The sequence below is a fragment of the Oncorhynchus mykiss genome, chromosome 26 (genome assembly GCF_057628025.1).
Source record: "Oncorhynchus mykiss isolate SJ-2025 chromosome 26, ASM5762802v1, whole genome shotgun sequence".
NCBI lineage: Eukaryota > Metazoa > Chordata > Actinopteri > Salmoniformes > Salmonidae > Oncorhynchus > Oncorhynchus mykiss.
In genome coordinates this window covers 1,448,334-1,475,816 of record NC_143047.1, presented here as the reverse complement: position 1 = coordinate 1,475,816, position 27,483 = coordinate 1,448,334, and the positions used below count along the sequence as shown (strand labels likewise).

The 27,483-nt window shown below is 43.2% G+C and overlaps 1 protein-coding gene across 3 annotated transcripts in view; it reads left to right on the top strand.

Annotated features, from left to right (window-relative positions):
- Positions 1-27,483, top strand: part of syt14a (synaptotagmin XIVa) — a 142,648-nt gene that overhangs the window by 29,116 nt on the left and 86,049 nt on the right. For all 3 annotated transcript variants that reach the window (XM_021585679.3, XM_021585678.3, XM_090221717.1), the window contains exon 2: positions 22,843-22,890. In XM_021585679.3, coding sequence (XP_021441354.1) covers positions 22,843-22,890 — 48 coding nt within the window. The remainder of the gene's footprint in view (positions 1-22,842; positions 22,891-27,483) is intronic.

The following is a 27,483-nucleotide window of genomic DNA, read 5'->3' as shown; positions in this document are numbered from 1 at the left end:
AAGATCCCCCCCTTTTTCCTCCAAACATAATGTTGGTCATTATGGCCAAACAGTTCTATTTTTGTCTCATCAGACCAGAGGATATTTCTCCAAAAAGAATGATCTTTGTCCCCATGTGCAGTTGCAAACCGTAGTCTGGCTTTTTTATGGCGTTTTTGGAGCAGTGCTTTCTTCATTGCTGAGCTGCCTTTCAGGTTATGTTGATATAGGACTCGTTTTACTGTGGATATAGATACTTTTGTACCTGTTTCCTGCAGCATCTACACAAGGTCCTTTGCTGTTGTTCTGGCATTGATTTTCACTTTTCACACCAAAGTACGTTCTCTAGGAGACCGAATGCGTCTCCTTCCTGAGCGGTATGACGGCTGCGCGGTCCCATGGTGTTTATATTTGCGTGCTATTGTTTGTACAGATGAACGTGGTACCTGAAGCGTTTGAAAATTGCACCCAAGGATGAACCATACTTGTGGAAGTCTAAAAAAAAATTCTAAGGTCTTGGCGTATTTCTATTGATTTTCCCATGATGTCAAGCAAAGAGGCACTGAGTTTGAAGGTAGGCCTTGAAATACATCCACATGTACACCTCCAATTGACTCAAATGATGCCAATTAACTTATCAGAAGCTTCTAAAGCCATGACATCGTTTTCGGAATTTTCCAAGCTGTTTAAAGGCACAATCAACTTAATATATATAAACTTCTGACCCACTGGAATTGTGACACAGTGAATTATAAGTGAAATAATCTGTCTGTAAACAAGTGTTGGAAAAATTACTTGTCATGCACAAAGTAGATGTCCTAATCGACTTGCCAGGACTATAGTTTGTTAACAAGAAATTTGTGGAGTGTTTGAAAGCGAGATTTAATGACTCCAACCTAAGTGTATGTAAACTTCCGACTTCAACTGTATATGATAGGTGGTGTCAGAGGAAAGCCCATAAAATTGTCAGAGACTCCAGTCAACCAAGTAGACTGTTTTCTCTGCTACCGCACGGCAAGTGGTGCCGGGCACCAAGTCTAGAACCAAAAGGCTCCTCAAAAGCTTCTATCCCCAACCCCCCCGCACCATCCCCTTTCCTTTGTACACTGGTGCTACTCGCTGTTTGTTTGTTACCTATGCATCGTCACTTCGCCCCCAGCTACATGTAAAGATTTCCTCAACTAGCCTGTACCACAGCACACTGACTCGGTACCTGTGCCCCCTTTATATAGCCTCGTTATTCTTATTCTTATTGTGTTACTTTTCATTATTACTTTTTATTTTAGCCTCCTTTGTAAATATTTTCTTCTTCCTGAACTGCACTGTTGGTTAAGTAAGTAAGCATTTCACGGTAAAGTCTACATTTGTATTTGGCTCATGTGGCAAATAATGTTTGATTTGAAGGTCCCCAAGAACACAGTGACTTCTATCATTCTTAAATGGAAGAAGTTTGGAACCACCAAGATTATTCCTAGAGCTGGCCGCCCAGCCAAACTGAGCAATCAGGGGAGAAGGGCCTTGGTCAGGGAGGTGACTGACAGTGGTCACTGACAGAGTTCCAGAGTTCTTCTGTGGAGATGGGAGAACCTTCCAGAAGGACAATAATCTCCTCAGCACTCCACCAATCAGGCCTTTATGGTACAGTGGCCAGACGGAAGCCACTCCTCAGTAAAAGGCACATGACAGCCCGCTTGGAGTTTGCAAAAGGGTACCTAAAGGACTCTCAGACCATGAGAAACAAGATTCTCTGGTCTGATGAAACCAAGATTGAACTCATTGGCCTGAATGCCAAGCGTCACGTCTGGAGGAAACCTGGCATCATCCCTATTGTGAAGCATGGTGTTGGCAGCATCATGCTGTGGGGATGTTTTTCAGCGGCAGGGACTGGGAGACTAGTCAGGACCAAGGGAAAGATGAACGGCGCAAACTATAGAGAGATCCTTGATTAAAAACCTGCTCCAGAGCGCTCAGGACCTCAGACACCTTCCAACAGGAAAATGACTTTAATCACACAGCCAAGACTACACAGGAGTGGCTTCGGGACAACTCTCAATGTCCTTGAGGGGCCGAGCCAGAGCCCGGACTTGAACCCGATGGAACATATTTCGATAGACTTGAAAATAGCTGTTCAGCGACGCTGTTAGAGCTTGAGAGGATCTGCAGAGAAGAATGGGAGACACTCCCCAAATACAGATGTGCCAAGCTTGTAGTGTCATACCCCAAAAGACTCAACTCTGTAATCGCTGCCAAAGGTGTGTCATCAAAGTGCTGAGTGTAAAGTGTCTGAATACTAATGTAAATGTGATATTTACATTTCTTGTGTTGAATGCATTTGCAAACATTTCTAAAAACCTGTTTTGCTTTGTCGTTATGGGGAACTGTGTCTAGATTGAGGAGGGAAAAAACAATTGAATCCATTTTAAAATAAGAATGTAACATAACAAAATGTGGAAAAAGTCAAGGGGTCTGAATACTTTTCGAATAAACTGTCGTAACCTATAGCCTAATTTCGTCTTTCAAACAGGTAGCCCTACCTCTTATTTCTTAAATAGGAAGGAATAGGCTCCAACACAAAATCCTCTTATTGTTAAAGTCTAATTAAAATGAAGACTGTTGAAATTAATTATGCCTACTCGACTTATGCCTACCCTACCCCTTATTTCCATTTGATTGTTCCGCTGCAGCTGCTTCAAGTTTCAGCACAACAATGTAAGTTACTTGAATCTGGCTTATTTTGAGGTCAATAACTCTTCATGGGCAAAAAATTATCGAAGTAGCAAGCTAACAAAGTTGACCTACTGTCCTCCTCATCTTTGCGGTCTCCTCAAACTGAACAGAATATAGGCTAGTCCATGCGCAATATAGTGCATTTTTTGGACTAGGCCTAATCAAAAAAAAAATGGTGAAGAAGCCTTTGACTCTCCTCCTGAACTGCCACCGTAGGCCGACACAGCACAGCCATGGGAAACACACAAAAACGGGTTTGATTAGCAAGAGTAGAGCAGGCCAGGGGGTTCAGGGTTGGAATATCAATTGCTGTGTGTAATGCAGCCTTTTTGTATTTACCCCATCTCAGCGGCTATCTTAGAAATATAACTTTCCTCTTTTCTTCTCTGAGCATGCCCTTCGTAGCCTATAGCTTTTGATTGAGACCACACTAATTGGCCTATAGGCGCACTTGACATTGCACGCCCAGCGGAGAATCAGAGATGAGCGGCGTAATCGGTTTCTTTCTAAACTATTTTCTTAAACACTGAGAAATGTTGAAATTTGATAAATTACAAATGACATAATCCAAACCTGGACTAGATTAAAAAATAAATACCTCCCCTTGATTTAATTTGAAAAAGCATGGACCTCCCCCATTTTCTTCCAGGTAACAATTCTGTCAATTTCAATCCATCCCAAATAACTAGATTATAAATTGGAAAAATTGTGAGGCTTGCTTTTTCATTACCTCCAAATTCATCTGAACGACTTGTTGCGAGTGATCATTATTTTCTCGCTGTATCTCAGCTTACTGGTCACCATAGCAGCACCCACCTGTAGCACGCGCTCCAGCAAGTATATCTCTCTGGTCACCCCCAAAACCAATTCTTCCTTTGGCCGCCTCTCCTTCCAGTTCTCTGCTGCCAATGACTGGAACGAACTACAAAAATCTCTGAAACTGGAAACACTTATCTCCCTCACTAGCTTTAAGCACCAGCTGTCAGAGCAGCTCACAGATTACTGCACCTGTACATAGCCCATCTGTAATTTAGCCCAAACAACTACCTCTTTCCCTACTGTATTTATTTTGCTACTTTGCACCCCATTATTTCTATCTCTACTTTGCACATTCTTCCACTGCAAATCTACCATTCCAGTGTTTTACTTACTTTATTGTATTTACTTCGCCACCATGGCCTTTTTTTGCCTTTACCTCCCTTATCTCACCTCACTTGCTCACATTGTATATAGACTTATTTTTCTACAGTATTATTGACTGTATGTTTGTTTTACTCCATGTGTAACTCTGTGTTGTTGAATGTGTCGAACTGCTTTGCTTTATCTTGGCCAGGTCGCAATTGTAAATGAGAACTTGTTCTCAACTTGCCTACCTGGTTAAATAAAGGTGACATTTTTCCCCCCATTTTTTTCCCAAAATAACAGATTTCATGTAATTCTTATTACAGAGCAACTACAAGCAATTAACATCACAATGCAATTTATCTCCATCGAGAGGATGTGATGCCATTCAACCCAATAAATGAACCACAACTAATAGATTTTTTTCAGATCTGTTTGTTTTACAGATTAATCAATCTGCCATCCAACTGACAATGTCCAAATGAACTTCATAGCAGGGAGAGGTTGGAGTGGAGAAAGACCACAAGAGGGATAGAAAGAAAGTGAGGAGAAAAAATGTGATGAAGTGCTTTGTGAACTTTTTAATAACACCCTAATTTCAAGCCATCTCTTTAAAAGTCTATGTTCTTATTTGCTAGTGATTTCTATTGACTAGGCCTAATTCAACATAGTAACCATTCCAGTACTGCTTCAGATATAGTGATAGTTGCTAGGCATTTCCTCTATATGGTTATATATATAATACCCTACTTCTTGTACCTTAGACTTGTCTTTGTATTACTAGCTTTTGGCCTGAGTCCATCACTCTACAGTGTCCTTGTCACGCCCTGACCATAGTTTACTTTGTATTTTCTATGTTTTGATTGGTCAGGGTGTGATCTGAGTGGGTATTCTATGTTTCATGTCTTGTTTGTCTATTTCTATGTTCAGCCTGATATGGTTCTCGGTCAGAGGCAGGTGTTCGTCATTGTCTCTGATTGGGAACCATATTTAGGTAGCCTGGGTTTCACTGTGTGTTTGTGGGTGATTGTTCCTGTCCTATGTGTCCACACTATATAGGCTGTTAGGGTTTCGTTACGTTTTGTTTTTGTAGTATTGTATTGGAGATTCGTGTTTCGTATTATTAATAAACATGGATCGTAAACCACACGCTGCATTTTGGTCCGACTCTCCTTCGTATGAAGACGAAACTCGTTACAGAATCACCCACCACCAACGGACCAAGCGGCGTGTCAACAGGCAGCAGCAGCAGCAAAAAGAGGAGTTACGTTGTAAGGATTTCTGGACATGGGAGGAAATCCTCGACGGGAGAGGACCCTGGGCTAAACCAGGGGAGTATAGCCGCACCAAGGTGCAGCCGAAGAAGGAACAGAGGCAGCAGGAGCAGCAGCAGCCGCAGTGGGAGAGAGCGTCATGGGAGTATGAATTAGATAATGGTGGACCATGGGCTCAACCGGGAGAATATCGCCGTCCCAAGGAAGAACTGGAGGCGGCGAAAGCTGAGAGGCGCAAATATGAGGAAGTAGCACGACGGAGCGGATGGAAGCCCGAGAGTAAGCCTCAAAAATTTCTTGGGGGGGGGGGGCTAACAGGGAGTATGGCTACGCCAGGTCGCAGACCTGAGCCAACTCCCCCTGTTTATCGTGAGGAGCCAAGGAGGAGACCAGAACCGGTGTTGGAGGTAAGCGAAGCAGAGACTGTGAAGGAGTTAATGGGGAAATTGGAGGAGAGTGAAATGAGGGAGTTGCTGTGTTGGTGCTTTAAATATGATATTCGCCCGAAGGAGCGTGTCGGGGATTTATTGGCACCTGGGTCAGTGCTCTCTACTCGTCCTGAGGTGCGTGCTAGTCAGCTGGTGAAGACAGTGCCAGTCTCACGCACCAGGCCTCCTCTGTACCTCCCTAGCCTTGCATGTCCTGTGCCAACACCGCTCTCAAGATCTCCAGTACGCCTTCACGGTCTAACCCATCCTGTGCCACCTCCACACCCCAGCCCTCCGGTAGCAGCTCCCCGCACCAGGCTTCCTGTGCGTGTCCTCGGCCCAGTACCACCAGTGCCAGCACCACGCATCAGGCCTACAGTGCGCCTCGCCTGTCCAGCGCTGTCGGAGCCCTCCTCCTCTCCAGCGTTGTCGGAGTCTCCCGCCTGTTTAGCGCTGTTAGAGCCTTCCTTCTCTACAGCGCTGCCGGAGTCTCCCGCCTGTTCAGAACTGCCAGTTTGCAAAGAGCTGCCAGTTAGCATAGAGCTGCCAGTTAGCATAGAGCTGCCAGTTAGCATAGAGCTGCCAGTTAGCATAGAGCTGCCAGTTAGCATAGAGCTGCCAGTCTGCAAGGAGCTGCCAGTCTGCAAGGAGCTGCCAGTCTGCAAGGAGCTGCCAGTCTGCATAGAGCTGCCAGTCTGCAAGGAGCCGCCAGAGCTGCCTGTCTGCAGGATGCCGCCAAAGCTGCCAGTCTGCAAGGAGCCGCCAGAGCTGCCAGTCTGCAAGGAGCCGCCAGAGCTGCCAGTCTGCAAGGAGCCGCCAGAGCTGCCAGTTAGCATGGAGCAGCCAGGGCCGCCAGTCAGTATGGAGCAGCCAGGGCCGCCAGTCAGCATGGAGCAGCCAGGGCCGCCAGTCAGCATGGAGCCGCCAGGGCCGCCAGTCAGCATGGAGCAGCCAGTCAGCATGGAGCAGCCAGAGCAGCCAGTCAGCATGGAGCAGCCAGAGCTGCCAGTCAGCATGGAGCAGCCAGTCAGCATGGAGCAGCCAGGGCCGCCAGTCAGCATGGAGCAGCCAGGGCCGCCAGTCAGCATGGAGCAGCCAGGGCCGCCAGTCAGCATGGAGCAGCCAGTCAGCATGGAGCAGCCAGTCAGCATGGAGCAGCCAGAGCAGCCAGTCAGCATGGAGCAGCCAGAGCTGCCAGTCAGCATGGAGCAGCCAGTCAGCATGGAGCAGCCAGAGCTGCCAGTCAGCATGGAGCAGCCAGTCAGCATGGAGCAGCCAGAGCTGCCAGTCATCATGGAGCAGCCAGTCAGCATGGAGCAGCCAGAGCTGCCAGTCGACCAGACTCTCCCAGATCTGCCAGTCGACCAGACTCTTCCAGATCTGCCAGTTGACCAGACTCTTCCAGATCTGCCAGTCGTCCAGACTCTTCCAGATCTGCCAGTCGTCCAGACTCTTCCAGATCTGCCAGTCGACCAGACTCTTCCAGATCTGCCAGTCGACCAGACTCTTCCAGATCTGCCAGTCGACCAGACTCTTCCAGATCTGCCAGTCGTCCAGACTCTCTCAGATCTGCCAGTCGTCCAGATTCTCCCAGATCTGCCAGTCGACCAGATTCTCCCAGATCCGCCAGTCGACCAGATTCTCCCAGATCCGCCAGTCGACCAGATTCTCCCAGATCCGCCAGTCGACCAGATTCTCCCAGATCCGCCAGTCGACCAGATTCTCCCAGATCCGCCAGTCGACCAGATTCTCCCAGATCCGCCAGTCGACCAGATTCTCCCAGATCCGCCAGTCGACCAGATTCTCCCAGATCCGCCAGTCGACCAGATTCTTCCAGATCTGCTAGTCGACCAGGATCTGCTGAAACCGCCAGCCAGCCAGGTTCTGGTAGTTTCTACTACCTGCCTGGGCTTCCTCTCAGTGCTGAGCTTCTTCTCAGTGCTGAGCTTCCTCTCAGTGCTGAGCTACCCATCTGTCCCGAGTTACCTCTGTCCCGAGCTGTCCCTCTGTCCCATGTTATCATTGTGGTGGGTAACCTATTTAGGGACGTTTAGGAGGGGGATTAAAACTGTCATGGAGTGGGGTCCACGTCCAGCGCCAGAGCCGCCACCGCGGACAGATGCCCACCCAGACCCTCCCCTATAGGTTCAGGTTTTGCGGCCGGAGTCCGCACCTTGGGGGGGGGGTACTGTCACGCCCTGACCATAGTTTACTTTGTATTTTCTATGTTTTGATTGGTCAGGGTGTGATCTGAGTGGGTATTCTATGTTTCATGTCTTGTTTGTCTATTTCTATGTTCAGCCTGATATGGTTCTCGGTCAGAGGCAGGTGTTCGTCATTGTCTCTGATTGGGAACCATATTTAGGTAGCCTGGGTTTCACTGTGTGTTTGTGGGTGATTGTTCCTGTCCTATGTGTCCACACTATATAGGCTGTTAGGGTTTCGTTACGTTTTGTTTTTGTAGTATTGTATTGGAGATTCGTGTTTCGTATTATTAATAAACATGGATCGTAAACCACACGCTGCATTTTGGTCCGACTCTCCTTCGTATGAAGACGAAACTCGTTACAGTCCTCAATAGCAAACAACAACTGTGGCCTGATTTTGCTCTGCAGGTAGTGGAGATTCCTCAAGGAAACTGGGACAAGCCCTATAAATACAAGCTCGACTGTCTGCAGGTGGGACCAGTATGTCTGGCAGACACTTCAGCTTGACTTAGTTTGTATTTAAAAAAATATATATTTTACCTTTATTTAACTAGGCAAGTCAGTTAAGAACAAATTCTTATTTACCATGACGGCCTGCCCCGGCCAAACCCTAACCCGGATGACGCTGGGCCAATTGTGCGCCGCCCTATGGGACTCCCAATCACGGCCGGGTGTGATACAGCCTGGAATCAGCCAGGGTCTGTCGTGACTCCTCTAGCACTGAGATGCAGTGCCTTAGACCGCTGCGCCACTTGGGAGCCCACTTGGGAGTATTGGTTGCAAACAATAGTTGGTCTGGGTGTGTTTTATAGCCATTCTTTTTTGGGAGTATTTCTAAATCTAGCTAAGAGGCAAGGTGTTAGAACATGTAATGGTTGTTTGAAACTTTTGGTCAGAAGGATGTTTGGAGAGTGTACCACACTGTGATATTGGTTGGTTATAGTTCAAAACTTCTATATTGTTTTAAATGTTCAACTTGTTGAGGTCAATTTAAAATCTCTTTTGTTTGTCAATTCAGGCAATCAATTTGACATGCAAATTGTTATTATAATGCTAAACAGGTGTGATATTGAGGAATTTAAATGTTATTTACTAACCCCAACGTGGATTTTAATCAGCCACCAGAGAAAACGTATACCCTACTGTAGCTTGGTCACTACCTCACTTTCCAACCAGGGTGCATGAATGAAGTTGCAAATTGATAATGTTAATGTCAGTAAATATCGGGGGACAATGAAAGTTGACTAGAAGATCTGTAACAATTGTGTTTCGGCATTCATCACTTTCAATCAAACATCCTGATGAACTAGGCTATATGCATAAACAACAGCCAGCAATATATTTTCTTAAGTGTAGGAATCTGTCAGGGAGATTGACTCAATGACACAGTATTATGGGTCTTTTTAAGTCTTAGAGGGCTTAAATCATCCCAAAACAGATAAACATTGAACTCAGTTGGCATTCTGATGCCTAGAGGTGAAGGTCCTTTCTGAAAAGTAACGAAAGTGCAATGTCAAATGTCAAAATTGTATTTTCGGCCTCCCGAGTGGCGCAGTGTTCTAAGGCTGTGCCACTAGAGACCCTGGTTCGAGTCCAGGCTCTGTCGCGACCGGGAGACCCATGGGGCAGCGCACAATTGGCCGAGAGTAGTCTGGGTTAGGGGAGGGTTTGGCCGGCCGGGATGTCTTTGTCCCATCTCGCTCTAGCGTCTCCTGTGGCGGGCCAGGCGCATGCACGCTGACACGGTCGCCAGGTGTACAGTGTTTCCTCCGATACATTGGTGCGGCTGGCTTCCGGGTTAAGCGGGAATTGTGTCAAGAAACAGTGCGGCTTGGCTGGGTCATGTTTCGGAGGAAGCATGGCTCTCGACCTTCGCCTCTCCCAAGTCCGAAATGGGAGTTGCAGCGATGGGACAAGACTGTAACTACCAATTGGGTACCACGAAAAAGTGGTTAATAAAATAACATTTTTTTTTATTTTCGCTGTTGCCAATTCAAGAAACAATTTCAGACAGCTCTCTAATATGGATGCGGCAAGCCTCAGCTCGGTCAATACATGCCAGTCTGCACAGCTCGATATCAACCCAGAGCATATCGGACTGCTTTTTCTCTACCACAGCTCCGGATTTCTACCGCAAGCTCTGAACCTTAACACCGGATCATCGCAGCTAGCTAGCTGCAATCCGAGTGGCTACTCCTGGCTAAAGTCTCTGTCCCTAAGCAAGCACCAGTTAGCCTTGAGCTAGCCTCGCGCTAGGCCCATCTCCCGGCTAGCCGACGAGGTCCACCAGCCAATTCTTGGGCTACAATACCGTGTTTGCCAGTTGGCCTGGACCCTTTACTGTCGACACGGAGCCCTGCTGATCCATCACGACTGGTCTGGCGACGTAATCGTCCGAGGTGGTTTCAACAGGCTCTTCCGTTGCGACGTCGCCGAAGGCCCATCTGCTAGCCCCTTGCCTAGCGTAGTAGTGACTACTGAATCGGCTCCCTGACTCATCTATTGCTATTCATTGGACCCTATGATCACTCAGCTACACATGCCTCTCACTAATGTCAATATGCCTTGTCTATTGCTCTTTTAGTTAGTGATGGTCTTATTTCACTGTAGAGCCCCATGCCCTGCCCAATTTGCCTGAGATAGCCCTTTTTGTTCCACACCCCACACATCCGGTGACCTCACCTGGCCTCTAGAGACAAAACCTCTCTCATCGTCACTCAATGCCCAGGTTTACCTCCACTGTACTCACATCCTAGTCTGTACATTATGCTTTGAATCTATTCTTCCATGCCCAGAAGTCTTCTCCTTTTACTCTCTGTTCCGAAAGCATTAGACATCCAGTTCTTATAGCCTTTAGCCGTACCCTTCTCCTTGTCCTCCTCTGTTCCTTTCGAGATGGTTAACCCAGGCCCTGCAGCCCCCAGCTCCACTCCCATTCCCTAGGCACTCTCATTTGTTGACTTCTGTAACTGTAAAAGCCTTGGTTTCATGCATGTTAACATTAAAATCCTCCTCCCGTAGTTTGTTTTATTCACTGCTTTAGCACACTCCGCCAACCCGGATGTCCTAGCCATGTCTGAATCCTGGCTTAGGAAGGCTACCAGAAATCCAGAAATTTCCATCTCCAACTACAACATTTTCCGCCGAGATAGAACTGTCAAAGGGGGCGGAGTGGCATTCTACTGCAGAGAGAGCCCGCAGACTTCTGTCATACTATCCAGGTCTGTGCCCCAAAAATGTGATCTTCTACTTTTAATATCCACCTTTCCAGAAACAAGTCTCTCTCCATTTCCATTTGTTATAGTCCCCCCTCTACTGTGCCCTGGACACCATATGTGAATTGATTGCCCCCCATCTATCTTCAGAGTTCGTACTGTTAGGTGACCTAAACTGGGACATGCTTAACACACCGGTCGTCCTACAATCTAAGCTAGATGCCCTCAATCTCACACAATATTATCAAGGAACCTACCAGGTAAAACCCCAAATCCGTAAAAATGGGCACACTCTTAGATATCATCCAGACCACCTTGCCCTTTAAATGCACCTCTGCTGTCTACAACCAGGATCTCAGCGATCACTGCCTCATTGCCTGCGTCCGTAATGGGTCCGTGGTCAAACAACCACCCCTCATCACTGTCAAATGCTCCCTAAAACAATTCAGCGAGCAGGCCTTTCTAATCGACCTGGCCCGGATATCCTGGAAGGATATTGACCTCATTTCGTCAGTAGAGGATGCCTGGTTGCTCTTTAAAAGTGCTTTCCTCACCATCTTAAATAAGCATGCCCACTTCAAAAAATGTAGAACTAAGAACAGATATAGCCCTTGGTTCACACCAGACTTGACTGCCCTGGACCAGCACAAAAACATTCTGTGGCGTTCTGCAATAGCATCAAATAACCCCCGCGATATTCAACTTTTCAGGGAAGTCAGGAACCAATATACCCAGTCAGTTAGGAAAGCTAAGGAAGGCTAGCTTTTTCAAACAGAAATGTTCATCCTATAGCAAAAAAAAATGTTTTGGGACAATGTAAAGTCCATGGAGAATAAGAGCACCTCCTCCCAGCTGCCCACTGCACTGAGGATAGGAAACACTGTCACCACCGATAAATCTACGATAATCGATCATTTCAATAAGCATTTTTCTACGGCCGGCCATGCTTTCCACCTGGTTACCCCTACCTCGGCCAACAGCTCTGCACCCCCCGCTTCTCCTTCACCCAAATCCAGACAGCTGATGTTCTGAAAGAGCTGCAAAATCTGGATCCCTAAAAATCAGCTGGGCTGGACAATCTGTTAAACCTCTTTCGTATTGTCTGAGATTTCTAAAGATTGGAAAGCTGCCACGGTCATCCCCCTCTTCAAAGGGGGAGACACTCTCGACCCAAACTGTTATAGACCTATATCCATCCTGCCCTGCCTTTCTAAAATCTTCAAGTTAACAAACAGATCACTAACCATTTTGAATCCCACTGTACCTTCGCCACTATGCAATCTGGTTTCCGAGCTGGTCATGGGTGCACCTCAGCCACGCTCAAGGCCCTAAACGATATCATAACTGCCATCGATAGAGGACAGTACTGTGCAGCAGTCTTCATCGACCTGGCCAAGACTTTCGAATCTGTCTATCACCGCATTCTTATCAGCAGACTCAATAGCCTTTGTTTCTCAAATGACTGCTTCGCCTGGTTCACCAACTACTTCTCAGATAGATTTCAGTGTGTCAAATCGGAGGGCCTGTTGTCCGGACCTCTGGCAGTCTCAATGGGGGTGCCACAGGCTTCAATTCTCGGGCCGACTCTTTTCTCTGTATATATCAATGATGTCGCTCCTGCTGCTCGTGATACTCTGATCCTCCTCTACCCGTATGACAAACTTTCTGTATACATCTGGCCTTTCTTTGGACACTGTGTTAACAAACCTCCAAACAAGCTTCAATGCCATTCAACACTCCTTCCATGGCCTCCAACTGCTTTTAAACACTAGTAAAACTAAGTGCATGCTCTTCAACCAATTGCTGCCCGCACTCGCCCGCCCGACTAGCTTCACTACTCTGGATGGTTTTGACTTTAAATATGTGGACAACTACAAATACCTTTGTGTCTGGTTAGACTGTAAACTCTCCTTCCAGACTCACATAAAGCATCTCCAATCCAAAAGTAAATCTAGAATTGGCTTCCTATTTCACAACAAAGCCTCCTTCGCGAATACTGCCAAACATACCCTCGTAAAACTGACTACCCTACCGATCCTGGACTTCGATGTCATTTTCAAAATAGCCCACAATACTCTACTCAGCAAATTGGATGTAGTCTATCTATGTTTAATCTTGGCCAGGTCGCAGTTGTAAATGAGAACTTGTTCTCAACTGGCCTACCTGGCGAAATAAAGGTAAAATAAAAAAATCTTTCATTCAGTGATTTGTGTATTTTCTCGTGAACATTGTGCCTTATTTTACGGTGGATATCAAGATTAATATCCTTGTGTTCGAGGCTCAAACATTTTACCTTTATGAATTTGTGCAATGTCAGACTCAAGTGCCTGTTAAGATGGATAGCAGTCCTTTTCCTCAAAATGCATAGGAAAAATTGTCAATGTTGACATGATGGATTTATTTTCACAATGCAGTCAATCAGAACACTGATCCCACAAGCTGATGTGCAAATTGACGGATATAATTTTCATTTTAAGTAAATACGATTTTTGGAATGGAAATGCATGGAATGTATAGAATATGATTTAGTTATAGAATACTAAATTAGTAAAGTGGGCATGAAATACACTTGACGAAATTGCACTGCCCTAAGCATGTAGTTGACCTACTCAGTGTGTGGTCACTCATTAACCCCCATGCACTGCACTCTTCATAGAATTTAAAAAGACTGTTTTAGGTGAGAAACATATTGCCTCACAGTAAGACTGGGATATGAATAGCCCTGAGAAGAGGAAATCTGGCCAGTCTATTACATTTCTATTACAGCAGTGCAATAGACTGTTTTCTCTGCTACCGCACGGCAAGCGGTACCGGAGCGCCAAGTCTAGGACCAAAATGCTCCTCAACAACTTCGGTCCCCAAGCCATTTGACTGCTGAACAATTCTTAAAAATCGACAAAATCAAAAATGTACAATCACCCCCCCCCACCCCCTTTAATGGCTTTCAATATCAAGAGAGGCATATCAGAATTGGTAGCTAAATGTTTCAGGAATGATACAAAACAGCATTCTTCCCAGTTTATTATTGGTTTGTTTTCTATTTCATAGCTTTATCAAAAATGAATCTGAACGTCAATTGTCATAGATCAAGAAGATATTGCATTGTAGTAAATTCAAAAGTTTCAAATACTGGCTTTAACTATATAAAAACCTGTTGGGCTACATGTTTTGTCCTCGAAACAGCAGTCAAATGTGCATCAAGTACCATTATTCCTTCTTGATAAAACACAGCAAACAGAGGACATAAGAAGGCACAGTGTGTGGGTGTATTGTTTTGGAAGGTGGGGTGTGTGTTTTTGTCTTTGGAAAAGTGTGGAGTTAAGTGAGTGAAAAAGGATAATGCTTGCACATGTGTGTCTAAGAGCAGGGGTTGTGAGAGAGAGCTTTCAATTTTATGCAAATATTTATAATAAATTATAAATGTAGTTTATAGTTTATATATCATGATCACCTAGGACTTGAAATTTGTTAATCAAATTTTTGCTCAAGTTTGCATGCCTTCTCAAACTGCTGCAAATGTATATGCATTCGCACATCAAGTCCTTTCTTGAGTTTGGCTTGGGGATGGAACAACTGTTGAACATCTGAGCTTGTGGTTGTTTGTGGGGGAAAGTGTGTATGAGTACAGTGGTTGCTCAACTAAAAGTTTTGTGATTATACTGCTTAGAGTTAATTTGTGGTTTAGTACGGTACCCTGCATCACTACTTCATTGCTCCAGACGAGGGGGAGTTAGAGCACTGATTATGCTTTTGGGTCCCAAGGTGCTACTGTGTCTGTAAAAATACACTTTATTTTTTTGTTACTACTTGTTAGTATTACTTACTAAAACTGTTGTTAAACAAAGGTTTTTATTCAAAGAGAAATTTAGTCTACAATTAGGGTGTGGAAATGTTAGGATTATTTTGCTCTTACTGTAGTACTGTAGCCTACTCCCAACCGGTCACGTTGTACAGTGCCTGAGAGTCACAGCGGTCTAAGACACTGCATCACAGTGCAAATTGTGTTGGTACAGATGCTGGTTCAATACCGTGCCGGCTGCGACAGGGAGACCCATTAGGTGATGGTAGGCTTTTGATTTATTTCCCTCTAAAAACAGAAATAAATCATTCTAAATAACAAACTGGCTTCATTTACAAATTAGTAACAATGTCTCACCCCATGTTCAAGAATGGCCTTTTTCTTGCTCACTTTGAAAACAAAATAATCTCCAAAATAGCATTATTTTTTAGAAGAAAGCTATTGTTATTATTATTAATTTAGAATTTTATAAAAGCCTCTAAAATAATCTAACATTATATTATTAACCCTGTTTTTCACCAGTTTAGCAGACTGAATTCTGCAAACAACATTTCTAGGATGGGCAATTAGCAGGACAATATATATTGGTCATGGCTCCCAAGTGGCACAGTTGTCTAAGGCGCTGCATCTCAGTGCAAGAGGCATCACTACAGTCCCTGGTTCGATTCCAGGCTGTATCGCATCCAGCCGTGATTGGGAGTCCCATAGGGCGGCACACAATTGGCCTAGCGTCCACCCTAACGGAAACCCTATCATGCTAGCTAGTCTCGGGGGTTAGCCTGGGAGAAGTTTCAGGGGAGACGGGTAGGATGAAAGTAACACAATGTAAACTGATTACCTGGAATAACATTTCAAAAAATTCTTAAGAACAGGCCAGAACTCCTCTAGTTCATATTTATTTTAGAATGTTAGCAAAATATCAAGAAATGATTTCATGTTTTAAAATTATGGAATTATTGGAATTATACTTTCATTGACTTGATGGATCAGTTTCTCACATAAGCTTCTATTGCCAGGTTAGTGGTTAAAAATATATATCTTTATTATTCTGGGGTGCAATTACCTTGTGTCAAGCCATGGAAATGTGATAAGCATGATGAGTTTGCCATTTGTGAAGAGAATAAAAACATGTAATATATCATGACACAAGGAGCATGCATGACAAGGACAGTTGAATTGCACCTAATTGGTAAGGCTAAGCATGAATAGTCATTGAACATGGTGAAAAACATCTACTACATTCCAATTAAAGTGAGATGAGAAAATTATGGTTCATTTAAATTTCTAACCTATAGCATTAATTATTCAAATCGACACAAACATGAAATTATGTCTGATAGTACATTTGTTGAAAATGACAAGCATTACAAACCTCAAACATGAAGGTAAGACATATAGTGTGCACTTTTCACTAGCTGTTACTTCTGTCCCAAGGCTGTTACTCCCGCCCACCATCAGGTACAAAAGTAACGTTGCGGTAGTTCTGTTCTCTGTCTATTTAATTTAAACTAGTTTACCGTAGAAATTAAATTACAGTTGCTAATGGTAGAGGACATACAGTGCCTTCTGAAAGTGTTACGTTACAGCCTTATTCTTAAATGGATTAAATCGTCTACAGACAATTCCCCATAATGACAAAGCAAAAACGGGTTTTTAGACATTTTTGCAAGTTCATATAAAAAAATACCCTCGTAAATGTCACACTTACATAAGTATTCAGACCCTTTACTCATTACTTTGATAAAGCACCTTTGGCAGCAATTACAGCTTAGAGTCTTCTTGGGTATGATGCTACAACCTTGGCACACCTGTATTTGGTGAGTTTCTCACATTCTTCTCTGCAGATCCTCTCAAGCTCTGTCAGGTTTTATGTGGAGCATTGCTGGGGAGCTATTTTCAGGTCTCTCCAGAGATGTTCGATCGGGTTCAAGTCTGGGCTCTGGCTGGGCCACTCAGGGACATTCAGAGACTTGTCCCAAAGCCACTCCTGCGTTGTCTTGGTTGTGTGCTTTGGGCCATTGCCCTGTTGGAAGGTGTGAACCTTCGCCCCCAGTCTGAGGTCCTAAGTGTCTGGAGCAGGTTTATATCAAGGATCTTTCTGTACTTTGCTCCGTTCATCTTTCCCTCAATCCTGATTAGTCTCCCAGTCCCACCACCATGCTTCACAATAGGGATGTTGCCAGGTTTCCTCCAGATGTGACGCTTGGCATTCAGGCCAAAGAGTTCAATCTTGGTTTCATCACACCAGAGAATCTTGTTCTTCATGGCCTAAGAGTCTATAGGTGCCTTTTGGCAAACTCCATGTGGGCTGTCATGTGCCTTATTACTTAGGAGTGGCTTCCATCTGGCCACTCAATGGTTGTCCTTCTGGAAGTTTCTCCAATCTCCACAGAATAACTCTGGAGCTCTGTCAGAGTGACCATTGGGCTCTTGGTCACCTCCCTGACCAGGCCCTTATCCCCCAATTGGTCAGTTTGGCCAGGAGGCCAGCTCTAGGAAGAGTGTTGATGGTTCCAAACTTCTTCCATTTAAGAATGCTGGAGAACACTGTGTTCTTGGGGACCATCAATGCTGCAGAAATGTTTTGGTACCCTTCCTCTTCCCCAATTCCTTTGACCTCATGGCTTGGTGCTCTGTTATGCACATTCAACTGTGGGACCTTATATAGACAGGTGTGTGCCTTTCCAAATGATGTCCAATCAATTTAATTTACCACAGGTATACTCCAATGATGTTGTAGAAACATGTCAAGGATGATCAATGGAAACAGGATGTACCTGAGCTCAATTTCGAGTCTCATAGCAAAGTGTCTTAATACTTATGAAAAAAAGGTATTTCGTTTTTTTTTATTAATACATTTTCAAAAATGTCAACCTGTTTTGACTTCGTCAATATGGGGTATTGTGTGTAGATTGATATTTTTTTTATTTTTAAATACGTTTTAGAATAAGACTGGAATGTAATAAAATGTGGAATTTTCAAGGTGTATGAATATTTTCCAAATGCACTGTATTTAAGTTCTTTGTCATGAAATATGGTTTCTTTAGGTCTATTGATCTCTGAATGATCAGATTCTCCCCGACATGACAAAAGTTTACATACACTCTATGTATTTGGTAACATAGCCTTTAAATTGTTTAACTTGGGTCAAACATTTTGGGTAGCCTTCCACAAGCTTCCCACAATAAGTTGAGTAAATGTTGGCCCATTCCTCCTGACAGAGCTGTGGTAACTGAGTCAGGTTTGTAGACCTCGCTCACACACGCTATTTCAGTTCTGCCCACAAATCTTTTAAAGGATTGAGGTCAGTGCTGTGTGATGGCCACTCCAATACCTTGACTTTGTTGACCTTAAGCCATTCTTAAGTCCTTAAGCCAGGCGTTTGGAAATTACTCCCAAGGATGAACCAGACTTGTGGAGGTCTACAATTTTTTTTCTGAGGTCTTGGTTGATTTCTTTTGTTTTCCAATGATGTCAAGCAAAGAGGCTCTGGTTTTGAAGGTAGACCTTGAAATACATCCACAGGTACACCTCAAATGATGTCAATTAGCCTATCAGAAGCTTCTAAAGCTATGACATAATTTTTTTAATTTTCAAAGCTGTTTAAAGGCACAGTCAACTTAGTGTATGTAAACTTCTGACCCACTGGAATTGTGATACAGTGAATTATTAGTGACATAATCTGTCTGTAAACAATTGTTGGAAAAATTACTTGTATCTTGCACAAAGTAGATGTCCTAACTGACTTGCCAAAACTATAGTTTGTTAACAAGAAATGTGTGGAGTGGTTGAAATACAAGTTTTAATGACTCCAACCTAAGTGTATGTAACCTTCTTACTTTAACTGTGTTTCATAATTGCTTTGTGCTGAAAGTATAAAAAATATGGTCGATTTGCAATCCTGGGCCTGTATCCACAAAGCATCTCAGAAAAGATCCTAGGAATCATGTTAATACCTGTTTTAAGACAAAAAACACTCCCAGCTCAGAGTAGGTTTTATGATGATGTCAAGACACTGCCCAGACAAAAACTCTTGAGCCAGGAGTAAAATCAACTCATAAAAGTTTCTTAGCTGGTAATCACAACAGTTTAAGGTACCACAAAGGAAAGATATTGATGACACTCATTGACATGGTTGCAAATGATGGGCAATAACCAATCAAGATGAGGCCAGCTGTGAACTCTATGCTGGGCCAGAATACCGCATTTGGAGTCCCGGGGCACAGACCTCTGGAGGCTCATCTCATGCTTTTGTTCACAGATATTTTTTTTTCCAGTTTTAAAACAAATTTCCAGAAATTTTGCTATCACATGCGTATGCCTAATATGTTGGCATTCATAATAATTTTTTGTTCAAATTCTGGTATTTTAAATAGCATGACAGGCATATGGTACTGAATTGTTGTTAAAAGCGGAATTTTTATTACCGTTATATCAGTGTTTCCCAAACTCGGTCCTCGAAACCCCAAGATTGCACGTTTGATTATTTCATTATTTGAATCAGTAGTGCTAGGCCAAAAAAACAAAACGTGCACCCCATGGGGGTTCCGAGGACCACGTTTGGGGAAACCCTGCGTTATATTAACACACACGTCACTCCCGTTCAACAACTCTCTAAATAGCTTCTGGCACAGTAGGCATCAAATAACTTGATGATAATATTGCATAAAATATTTTAAAGGTATCATTAATCACTGAACGCATATGCTTTAAATGCTGTCAATTGCCCAACTTATAGGCATGCCCAATTTAGGCATCTTTTTTAACAACGTGATATTGCGCTCCAAAGGGATAACTTGAAATAACATGATGTACGGTGCCTTGCAAAAGTTTTCATCCCCCTTGGCGTTTTTCCAATTTTGTTGCATTACAACCTGTAATTTAAATGGATTTTTATTTCAATTTCATATAATGGAGATACACAAAATAGTCCAAATTGGTGAAGTTAAAAAAATAACTTAAGTAAATAAAACTGAAAAATGGTGTGTGCATATGTTTTCACCCCCATTGCTATGAAGCCTCTAAATAATATCTGGTGAAACCAATTACCTTCAGAAGTAACATAATTAGTTAGATTGTACACAGGTGGACTTTATTTAAGTGTCACATGATCTGTCACATGATCTCAGTATATATAAAACTGTTCTGAAAAGCCCCAGAGTCTGCAACACCACCAAGCAAGCGGCACCATGAAGACCAAGGAGCTCTCCAAACAGGTCAGGGACAAAGTTCTGGAGAAGTACAGATAAGGGTTGGGTTATAAAAAAATACCAGAAACTTTGAACATCCCACGGAGCACCATTTAAATCCATTATAAAAAAATGGAAAGAATATGGCGCCACAACAAACCTGCCAAGAGAGGACCACTTTAAGCCGTACACGCCACAGAGCTGGGCTTTACGGAAGAGTGTCCAGAAAAAAAGCCATTGCTTAAAGAAAAAAATAAGCAAACCCATTTGGTGTTCTCCAAAGGCATGTGGGAGTCTCTCCAAACATATGGAAGAAGGTACTCAGGTCAGTTGAGACTAAAATTGAGCTTTTTGGCAATCAAGAAAACGCTATGGCTGGTGCAAACCCAACACCTCTCATCACTCCGAGAACACCATCCACACAGTGTATCATGGTGGTGGCAGCATCATGCTCTGGGGATGTTTTTCATCGGCAGGGACTGGAAAAATGGTCAGAATTGAAGGAATGATGGATGGCGCTAATACAGGGAAATTCTTGATGGAAACCTGTTTCAGTTTTTCTATTTGAGACTGGGACGGAGGTTCACCTTCCAGCAGGACAATGACCCTAAGCATACTGCTAAAGCAACACTCGAGTGATTTAAGGGAAACATTTAAATGTCTTGGAATGGCCTAGTCAAAGCCCAGACTTCAATCCAATTGAGAAAATGTGGTATTACTTAAAGATTGCTGTTCCCCAGCGGTACCCATCCAACTTGAAGGAGCTGGAGCAGTTTTGCCTTGAAGAATGGGCAAAAATTCCAGTGGCTAGATGTTTCAAGTTCATAGAGACATACCCCAAGAGACTGGCAGCTGTAATTGCTGCTAAAGGTGGCTCTACAAATTATTCACTTGGGTGGGGGGGGGGGGGGAATAGTTATGCATGCTCAAGTTTGTGCGTTTTTTGTCTTATTTCTTGTTTTTTTCTCAATTAAAAATATTTGGATCTTCGAAGTGTTGTGTAAATCAGTTGATACAAACCACCCAAAAATCTAATTTAATTCCAGGTTGTAAGGCAACAAAATAGGAAAAATGCCAAGGGGGGTTAATACTTTCGCACGCCACTGTACTGTATGCTAATGAAATAATCAAAAGAAAAATATATTTTATTATTAATTTGCCGACAGTAGTTGTTATAAGTATTTAGGCATAGGCCTTTCATGTGAGTTAGGCCTCATGTAAAAATTGTCAAAAGTGCAAGAGATACTGTTGCATGTAGGCCATGTCTAGATTATCATACAGATATATCAAAAAAAAATAAATCAACTCAAAAGAAAATGACAGTCTATGGCACAGGAACCACTGACTCGCTGCCTTTTTCTATAATCATTGCACCTGCTGGTAATGCTTAACTGGTTGGGACAGCTCTTGAGGTCTCTATCTGTCAAATTATATGTTTGACTCTTATGACTAAGGAGGCTTCCCACTGGTCACCAACTGGTTGAATCAATGTTATTTCAATGTAATTTGTCAACGTATTGTGACATGTAATCTGTGCTGTAAATACAGTGGGGCAAAAAAGTGTTTAGTCAACCATCAATTGTGCAAGTTCTCCCACTTAAAAAGATGAGAAGAGACCTGTAATTTTCATCATAGGTACACTTCAACTATGACAGACAAAATGAGAAAAAAAATCCAGAAAATCACATTGTAGGATTTTTTATGAATTTATTTGCAAATTATGGTGGAAAATAAGTACTGGACTAAAGCATCCGCCAACTCCTGGACAGTCTGTGGTGCAACGTGGCGTTGGTGGATGGAGCGAGACATGATGTCCCAGATGTGCTCAATTTGATTCAGGTCTGGGGAACGGGCGGGCCAGTCCATAGCATCAATGCCTTCCTCTTGCAAGAACTGCTGACACACTCCAGCCACATGAGGTCTAGCATTGTCTTGCATTAGGAGGAACCCAGGGCCAACCGGACCAGCATATGGTCTCACAGGGGGTCTGAGGATCTCATCTCGGTACCTAATGGCAGTCAGGCTACCTCTGGCGAGCACATGGAGGGCTGTGCGGCCCCCCAAAGAAATGCCACCCCACACCATGACTGACCCACCGCCAAACCGGTCATGCTGGAGGATGTTGCAGGCAGCAGAACGTACTCCACGGCGTCTCCAGACTCTGTCACGTCTGTCATGTGCTCAGTGTGAACCTGTTTTCATCTGTGAAGAGCACAGGGCGCCAGTGGCGAATTTGCCAATCTTGGTGTTCTCTGGCAAATGCCAAACGTCCTGCACGGTGTTGGGCTGTAAGCACAACCCCCCCCACCCCCCCACCTGTGGACGTCGGGCCCTCATACCACCCTCATGGAGTCTTGTTTTTTGCACAACAGCATGTGAAATGTATTGTCAATCAGTGTTGCTTTCTAAGTGGACAGTTTGATTTCACAGAAGTGTGATTGACTTGGAGTTACATTGTGTTGTTTAAGTGTTCCCTTAGTTTTTTTGAGCAGTGTATTTAGTGATATTGAATTATGTTTGGTTGTCAACGCAACTAAATATCAATATCAAGGAAATGTATCTTCTGCTTGCATTGACAACCAAACACAATTCAATATCACTTTTGAAATACAAGAAATAGCCTATTAAGTTAACAATGACATGTAAAATGCCACACATTATTGTCAATATTGTTTAGTCATGTGGAATTACAACAGATATAAAAGTTCCATATGCGTGTTTGACCGCATTTCTGTTGTCTTGTGTATTCCCTCTCTTCTTGTGAAATCCAGATTTTTGTCAGCATATCTGTGTCATTGACTCCTACCTACCCTGTTGTTTTTATTGTAAATCCATGTATGGTTATTATTTGTTTGTCTTCCATTATGCGTTACAGGCCATTTAAAATGCATTGTCTTTCCAGGTGGTGAGCGCAACTGCGGAGTACATGAGCTCATCTGCATCAGAAAAGGTAGGGGCACTCCCCACCTCACCTCCCTGTACCACAACCATTCCCATGAATCACTGTATAATGTCTGGTCATGTTGTCGATGTCGAAAATCCACCTGTTTCACTGTTTATTGCCTTCTTTTATGGTCCATTTGTCTGGTTCTATTTGTTTTGCTTTACCAAGAAAAACTTGGTGTTTCCTTGTGCCTGTCCTGTGTGTGTTCGGCCTCCTCGCCCTGGTTTTTTGTTTGTTCTTGTTTTGTTTTAGAAGATAATGAAGAGAGAAGGTTTTAGTGGTTTGAGGTGAGAGGTTGGGGTTAACCAGGAAATAAATAAGCCTCCTAAACATCACATATGGTGTAACAATGGGCCTATAACAGGGGTCAACAACCTTTTCTAGCATGACAGCTACTGCAACAAGTACTTTTTAAAAAAAATGAAACGTTGCAAGCTCCACATTTTCTGCTTTCAAATAGGCACATTCTTAATAAACAACTCCAGGGGGCCCTATAAAATCTGTTTTAATTTTTTTAATCTGTCTTAGTTTTCCTGGGTTCAGATTTTTTTGTTTGTTTTCACTTTCAAAATTACAATTATTTATATAGAATTAATACAATTGGATGTTCTGAGTCCATGTCAATGCTTAAATCACAGCAAAATAAAAATGTTTAGGTCTGAAAAAACTAAGATTTTTTCATGGGTAATTTCTCTTTAATTCAATTGTGCACCTAGGGAGAGTGGGATGTGCTTGGCTAGTGATGTTTCTGTACTGCACATGTAATGGCAGAGTTTGCGAAACAAAGGCCCACCAGATTGATACAAATAATCATGCTATCATTCTGTCAGGTAGGCCTAATTTGCTGTTAACATTTAATAGAAAGATAATGTTTTGGGCAAAGCCTGTATGCCCACAAGATGGTTATCTTTAGCATTGCTAACTGCCTACACAAAGTGATAGCAATATTGCTGTAAATTAATTGGCATACTGTATATTGTGTTACGTCTGGCTTTTTAAGCCAATTGTGGCTAACTAGGTGTGGGATAATATCAATGATGCTTTGATTGGATAGAAGCTGGGAGGTTGCAGTGTCTGACATTTGTGAGATTTGTTTATGACAGTTTGCGGTGGAACACGTATGTACTTCCATAATTGTATGGCGAGCTACTCATAGGTGGGCTGTGAGCTACTGGTAGCTTGGGATCAACCTGTTGGAGACCCCTGGTCTAGAGTGTTAGTTGGCATGATTATATTAAAAAAATGCCCTGTTGTGGTGTTAACCACACAAGACTGCCATCTTAAAACTTGATCTACGTTCCCTATTGTTCTACGTCCCATATGTCTGACTTGTTGCATCAACTAAAGGCATTAAAAGATTGACATTTGGACTGTTAACAAATATTTAAAAAACATACAGTGCCTTGCGAAAGTATTCGGCCCCCTTGAACTTTGCGACCTTTTGCCACATTTCAGGCTTCAAACATAAAGATATAAAACTGTATTTTTTTGTGAAGAATCAACAACAAGTGGGACACAATCATGAAGTGGAACGACATTTATTGGATATTTCAAACTTTTTTAACAAATCAAAAACTGAAAAATTGGGCGTGCAAAATTATTCAGCCCCTTTACTTTCAGTGCAGCAAACTCTCTCCAGAAGTTCAGTGAGGATCTCTGAATTATCCAATGTTGACCTAAATGACTAATGATGATAAATACAATCCACCTGTGTGTAATCAAGTCTCCGTATAAATGCACCTGCACTGTGATAGTCTCAGAGGTCCGTTAAAAGCGCAGAGAGCATCATGAAGAACAAGGAACACACCAGGCAGGTCCGAGATACTGTTGTGAAGAAGTTTAAAGCCGGATTTGGATACAAAAAGATTTCCCAAGCTTTAAATATCCCAAGGAGCACTGTGCAAGCGATAATATTGAAATGGAAGGAGTATCAGACCACTGCAAATCTACCAAGACCTGGCCGTCCCTCTAAACTTTCAGCTCATACAAGGAGAAGACTGATCAGAGATGCAGCCAAGAGGCCCATGATCACTCTGGATGAACTGCAGAGATCTACAGCTGAGGTGGGAGACTCTGTCCATAGGACAACAATCAGTCATATATTGCACAAATCTGGCCTTTATGGAAGAGTGGCAAGAAGAAAGCCATTTCTTAAAGATATCCATAAAAGTGTCGTTTAAAGTTTGCCACAAGCCACCTGGGAGACACACCAAACATGTGGAAGAAGGTGCTCTGGTCAGATGAAACCAAAAACTTTTTGGCAACAATGCAAAACTTTATGTTTGGCGTAAAAGCAACACAGCTGAACACACCATCCCCACTGTCAAACACGGTGGTGGCAGCATCATGGTTTGGGCCTGCTTTTCTTCAGCAGGGACAGGGAAGATGGTTAAAATTGATTGGAAGATGGATGGAGCCAAATACAGGACCATTCTGGAAGAAAACCGGATGGAGTCTGCAAAAGACCTGAGACTGGGACGGAGATTTGTCTTCCAACAAGACAATGATCCAAAACATAAAGCAAAATCTACAATGGAATGGTTCAAAAATAAACATATCCAGGTGTTAGAATGGCCAAGTCAAAGTCCAGACCTGAATCCAATCGAGAATCTGTGGAAAGAACTGAAAACTGCTGTTCACAAATGCTCTCCATCCAACCTCACTGAGCTCGAGCTGTTTTGCAAGGAGGAATGGGAAAAAATGTCAGTCTCTCGATGTGCAAAACTGATAGAGACATACCCCAAGCGACTTACAGCTGTAATCGCAGCAAAAGGTGGCGCTACAAAGTATTAACTTAAGGGGGCTGAATAATTCCGGCTTTAAACTTCTTCACAACAGTATCTCGGACCTGCCTGGTGTGTTCCTTGTTCTTCATGATGCTCTCTGCGCTTTTAATGGACCTCTGAGACTATCACAGTGCAGGTGCATTTATACGGAGACTTGATTACACACAGGTGGATTGTATTTATCATCATTAGTCATTTAGGTCAACATTGGATAATTCAGAGATCCTCACTGAACTTCTGGAGAGAGTTTGCTGCACTGAAAGTAAAGGGGCTGAATAATTTTGCACGCCCAATTTTTCAGTTTTTGATTTGTTAAAAAAGTTTGAAATATCCAATAAATGTCGTTCCACTTCATGATTGTGTCCCACTTGTTGTTGATTCTTCACAAAAAAATACAGTTTTATATCTTTATGTTTGAAGCCTGAAATGTGGCAAAAGGTTGCAAAGTTCAAGGGGGCCGAATACTTTCGCAAGGCACTGTAAGTCCACCCTAGCGATGCTGAAATACAGTAGTTAGCATAGCAGCAGGCGCTTTGATGCTCCTGATGCTAGCTCATCAGTTGCATTGACCCTGTTGTCTGAGTGTGTTAGAACATACCCAATTGATTTTTTTCCATGATGCAGAAAAGAGCTGGAGTCCCATACAGCAGTTCACACCCAATATGGTCTGATAGGTGGAGTACTGTATGTAGCACATGTGGCACTCGAGTGGCGCAGCAGTCTATGGCACTGAATCTCAGCGCTAGAGGCGTCACTGGTTCGATTCCAGGATGTATCACAACCGGACGTGATTGGGAGTCCCATAGGGCGGCGCACAATTAGCCCAGCATCGTCCGGGTTATTGTTTGGCTGGGGTAGGCCGTCATTGTAAATAAGAATTAGTTCTTAAATGGCTTGCCTAGTTAAATAAAGGTTAAAGAAGTAAAAACATGTAAACCTGTACACACATCAAATGTTTTTGCTTTGCTCAGTCTCATCTGGCAGTTTTGAAGGTGATTGATAAGATTCCTATGCAGTTTCTAAATAGCTGTCCTCTACTCAGTCGTGCAGGGCAGGTGGGGCAAACCACATTTTTAGATTTTTTTTGGGGGGGGGCTTCGTACATGTCACATCAGTTTGCAAACAATGTAAAAAAATATATATCATTGAGTTAATAAAGTCACATACAAACATGGTCTCTTTTTTGTTTTCTTGAGTAAGGCAGCTCCAAAATGCAGGTGTTTCAGCCTAGCTCAGTGCTTTCTGTGGTGGTGGGGCAAGCCAGCAGAAAATACGGAGCGTTGCCCCATGATTGGCTGTGTTCTGTCACTCATGGGGACACTACGTGACCGCCAAGGGTAGAGCTACAAAATTTAAGCCCCTTGGGTGCTGCCATAGAGTTACATTAGAAGTGCCCATCCAAGAAGGCTGAAGGTCATTGGCGACAGATAAAATGATGTAAAATCACATTACATCTACAGTAGCTTTGATTGGACTAATCAACATCATAGCTTTCAATATCTTAGCTAGCAGTCATCATCATGAATCAAGTTGACAATGTCCTGGCAAGTCCTTTTCAAATCAAATCAAATTTTATTTGTCACATACACATGGTTAGCAGATGTTAATGCGAGTGTAGCGAAATGCTTGTGCTTCTAGTTCCGACAATGCAGTAATAACAAGTAATCTAACTAACAATTCCAAAACTACTGTCTTGTACACAGTGTAAGGGGATAAAGAATATGTACATAAGGATATATGAATGAGTGATGGTACAAATCAAATCAAATCAAATTTATTTATATAGCCCTTCGTACATCAGCTGATATCTCAA